The sequence below is a fragment of the Rhincodon typus genome, chromosome 28, assembly GCF_021869965.1.
Source record: "Rhincodon typus isolate 14 chromosome 28, sRhiTyp1.1, whole genome shotgun sequence".
NCBI classification, from domain to species: Eukaryota; Metazoa; Chordata; class Chondrichthyes; order Orectolobiformes; family Rhincodontidae; genus Rhincodon; species Rhincodon typus.
Genome location: NC_063359.1, coordinates 41,944,481 through 41,948,787, shown reverse-complemented (window position 1 = coordinate 41,948,787; position 4,307 = coordinate 41,944,481). Strand labels below are relative to the sequence as shown.

The following is a 4,307-nucleotide window of genomic DNA, read 5'->3' as shown; positions in this document are numbered from 1 at the left end:
GGGTCAGTGCTGAGGGAGTGCCACACTGTCAGAGGGTCAGTGCTGAGGGAGCGCCGCACTGTCGGAGGGTCAGTGCTGAGGGAGTGCTGCACTGTCGGAGGGTCAGTGCTGAGGGAGCGCCGCACTGTCGGAGGGTCAGTCAGTGCTGAGGGAGTGGGCACTGTTGGGATAATATGGGTATTATTTGACTGCCTGGGGCTGTAAATGAACTGGAGGCTGACACTTACTTTCTCAATGTCTTCGAGGGTTTTGTAATACTTGGCCTCAGTTTCTTGGATCTCGAGTAGGCAGCAGTTCCTTTTATCATCCTCGGTCATCCCCAACTTCTGTTAAATGCAAGCAACAACAAATTACTGGCAGTGAGGTTGAGCAGTCACATGGGGAGAAGGGTGTGAAGGAGGAGAGCGTCAAGGAGTTGGAGGGGGAGAGGAGATGGGGTGGGGGGTGTGAGGCAATGGGGGTCAAGGAGATGGACAGGTGAGGGTTTTGCATAGATAGAGGTGCAAGTCAATGGGGGTAATGAGGGGAGGGCATGGAGGGGGCTGTTGAACCGGGGAGGACACATGGAGAGGGGACAGATTGCACAGGAGGGTGAGGAGAGGGTCGAGGAGAACAAGTGGAGGGAGGTGAGGTGGTGAGGGGCAGAAGACACTGTGGAGCCATAGACAGTCCCATGAACCATGTCACTGAGCAATGTGCCCTAAGCAACGTGCCCAGAGTTATTTCTAATTCAATGACGTAAACTCTAAGTTTCAACTTGATGGTTTAAGAAATGAGGGTCCACAGGGGAGTATGGAACGAGCAGGGGATTGGTCAGGGTGGAGACTGATTGTGTCTTACCTGCACATACTTGACCTGCAGCATCAGAAAATCAAAGAGGTTTCAGTAAAATTGCAGCAGAAACACAATTCATCCCAGAGCCTCCCTATGTGACAGCAAACAGACACAGGGCCATGCTGTCCTTTATCACAGAAATCACATACTTTCATCACCATTTACATTTGTCCCAAACGCTAATTAAGACTGAGAAAACAGAACTTTACTTCACAGAGGCTGGGTGAGAGAAAGGTCACAGCAGCCAGGATAGTCAAAGAGGGAGGGGAGAGAGTGGAGGAAGGTGCTGAAAAGAGGCCAGAAGAGATCTAAGAAGAGTACAAGGATTGAGTGACTGTGGCCTCCTCCCCGGGGGCTTCAAGTAAATACTCTGGGCCTTTAACACGAGACACTGGCTGCTCTGGGTGGGTGACTGAGTAATTGTTGGGCAGCGCAGCAATCTCCGTGTTTACCATGGGTTGCCGAACTTCCACTTTGATGATGTCCTCGTAGATATCATCACCATCGTCCTCACATGGGACACAGTCGTAGATATCATCTCCCACGTCATGTTCACTAGGAGAAAAAAAAATACATCCAAAACATGAACAGCAAAATCACCACAGAGTGAAGGAAATGTCCAGGATCACGGGGAGAGTGAGATCGGAGAACACGGGGAAAGTGAGGGGAATCAAGATCACAGGCAGAGACAAGAGGATCTGAGAACATGGGGAGAGAGACAGAGCAATCAGAGAACATGGGGAGTGAGGGTTCTGAGAACACGGGGAGATAGAGGGGGCTCCCGGGGAGGGGGACTGGTCCAAGGAATGCAGGAAGGTGGGAGTCTGCACCAAAGGGTGTACTGAGGGTATGAGAAGCTAACCAAAGGCACGAGCAGTGTCCGGGATAACGTAAGGTAAAAGGGATTTCAGAGACAGGGCCTGTACATCATTACCACCTGATGTACAGCATTCAGTGTTCAATCTCACTGCACATCAGCACTGTCACAGGGTCAGTGCTGAGGGAGCGCCGCACTGTCACAGGGTCAGTGCTGAGGGAGCGCCGCACTGTCACACGGTCAGTGCTCAGGGAGCGCCGCACTGTCACAGGGTCAGTGCTGAGGGAGCGCCGCACTGTCACAGGGTCAGTGCTGAGGGAGCGCCGCACTGTCACAGGGTCAGTGCTGAGGGAGCGCCGCACTGTCACAGGGTCAGTGCCGAGGGAGCACCGCACTGTCGGACGGTTACTGCTGAGTAGACCTGTACCTAAAGATTAGGAGAAACCGGAACATTGAATAATTTAGATATTTCTGGCTGAAGTGGCTTTATCTTGTGATTTCTTGGAAACATTCAAAACGTCTAAGAGAAACATACATTCTCTGCTGTTAACTGTTATCTTCACATTTTATACATTTCTATACAAAAGTCTGGATCGGCCACATCTGGAGTATTGTGTCCAGTTCTGGTTGCCTCATTACAAGAAAGATGTAGAAACGTTGGAAAAGGTGCAGAGGAGATTTACCAGGATGTTGCCTGGAATGGAGGGAAGGTCTTACGAGGAAAGGTGGAGAGAGCTGGGGCTTTTCTCTTTAGAACGACAAAGGATGAGAGGTGACTTGATAGAGGTGTACAAAATGATCAGAGGTATAGATAGAGTGGACAGCCAGAGACTTTTTCCTCGGGTGGAGGTAGCTATTATGAGGGGGCATAGTTTTAAAGTGAGTGGAGGTAGATATAGGGGAGACGTCAGAGGTAGGTTCTTTACTCAGAGTGTGGAATGCATTGCTGAAGAGGGTAGTGGAGTCGGCCTCATTAGGGGCATTTAAGCGGCTATTAGATATGCATATGGATGATAGTATAAGGAAGGGGTGGAGGTTAGATAGACGTTAGGATTAGGGGAAAAGTTCGGCACAACATCGTGGGCTGAAGGGCCTGTACTGTGCTGTACTGTTCTATTATCTAATGACAGCCATGAAAATATTGTCATTTGTCAGAAAAAACCATCAGGTACACTAATGTCCTTTAGAGAAGGAAACTGCTGTCTTACACGGTCTGGCCTAGATGTGACAATGTGGTTGACTCTCTGGGCAATTAGGCATGGGCAATAAATGGGGTATGACTCCCACACACACACTGACTCTCACTGGGGTAGAGCTCCCACACACACTGACCCTCACTGGGGTACAGTCTCTCACACACACTGACTCTCACTGGGGTACAGCTCCCACACACACTGACTCTCACTGGGGTACAGCTCCCACACACACTGACTCTCACTGGGGTACAGCTCCCACACACACTAACTCTCACTGGGGTACAGTCTCACACACACACTAACTCTCACTGGGGTACAGTCTCACACACACACTGACCCTCACTGGGGTACAGTCCCACACACACTAGTGACCCTCACTAGGGGACTATCTGACTGGGTGCTTGTCGGCTGGGTCCTCCACGAATCTAGAAACTGTGGCTTTTACCCACTAGTGGCCCACTGATCAATCTGATAAAGCTGAGTGCTTGTCTTCAGAATATTTCATTAGATCAGACCCTTTACACCTGTATTTGCTATCACCTCGCACCTAGCTCCCTCCACTCCCCATCCTCTCTAATCCCTGCCCCCTCCCCTCCCAATCCCCTCAACACCCGCCCTCAATTGCTCATGCCCCCCTCCCTTCCTGCTCCAAATTGATCCTCTGAAAGGACGTCTTGGGTAGTGAATAACCTTCAGGTCGAGACTCACTCTGCCAGTTCCTCCAGGCTGCGATAAACATCATCATCCACTGCAGTCTCCTCTGAAGGAAAAGGCCTGAGAAACATAGACAAAGCAACACTGTTAAAATCCAAACATTAATCCAACTCATCCTTGGCTGTTCTGCAGAGATGAAGATGTTTCAGATTAATTTGCCTGGCTCAGAAAACTCTGAAGCAGAAAAACACAAGAACATTGCATGGCCTCTCAGATATACACACAAGCAGAACAGTGTTTGCACAGACTCTACGTATACACTCTGTACACATAGCCCAGCAAACACCACAAATGATGAAGAGGAGCAGGTGTGTTGAGGGTCCTGAGCCAGGCAATCAGCATCCTGAAAAGATGCTCGGAGCAGAGTCTTCAGTGTTGGTAAGAAGTAAGGATTTGAAGTTATGATCATATCCAATCTGCAAATATTGGAGCAGGGTCTGAATGTTCCACTCCCGCTAAAATATATGTTTTTGTTTCAACAAGCATTGAAATCATCAGCTGTAAAGGCACAAAACTACAGTCAAGGAATTCCCAGCCAAGCAATTTTAGAAAGCAGTTATCAGCAATATTCAATATACTGACCCTCTGACAGTGCGGCGCTCCCTCAGCACTGACCCACTGACAGTGCGGCGCTCCCTCAGCACTGACCCTCCGACAGTGCGGCGCTCCCTCAGCACTGACCCACTGACAGTGCGGCGTTCCCTCAGCACTGACTCTCCGACAGTGCGGCGTTCCCTCAGCACTGA

At 49.9% G+C, this 4,307-nt stretch overlaps 1 protein-coding gene across 5 annotated transcripts in view; it reads right to left on the bottom strand.

Moving 5' to 3' along the window:
- The window catches only part of vav2 (vav 2 guanine nucleotide exchange factor), a 122,566-nt gene that overhangs the window by 35,538 nt on the left and 82,721 nt on the right, over positions 1-4,307 (bottom strand). For all 5 annotated transcript variants that reach the window (XM_048613536.1, XM_048613539.1, XM_048613537.1 and 2 more), the window contains 3 exons: positions 3,556-3,621; positions 1,287-1,389; positions 228-326 (listed from right to left, as the gene is read on the bottom strand). In XM_048613536.1, coding sequence (XP_048469493.1) covers positions 228-326; positions 1,287-1,389; positions 3,556-3,621 — 268 coding nt within the window. The remainder of the gene's footprint in view (positions 1-227; positions 327-1,286; positions 1,390-3,555; positions 3,622-4,307) is intronic.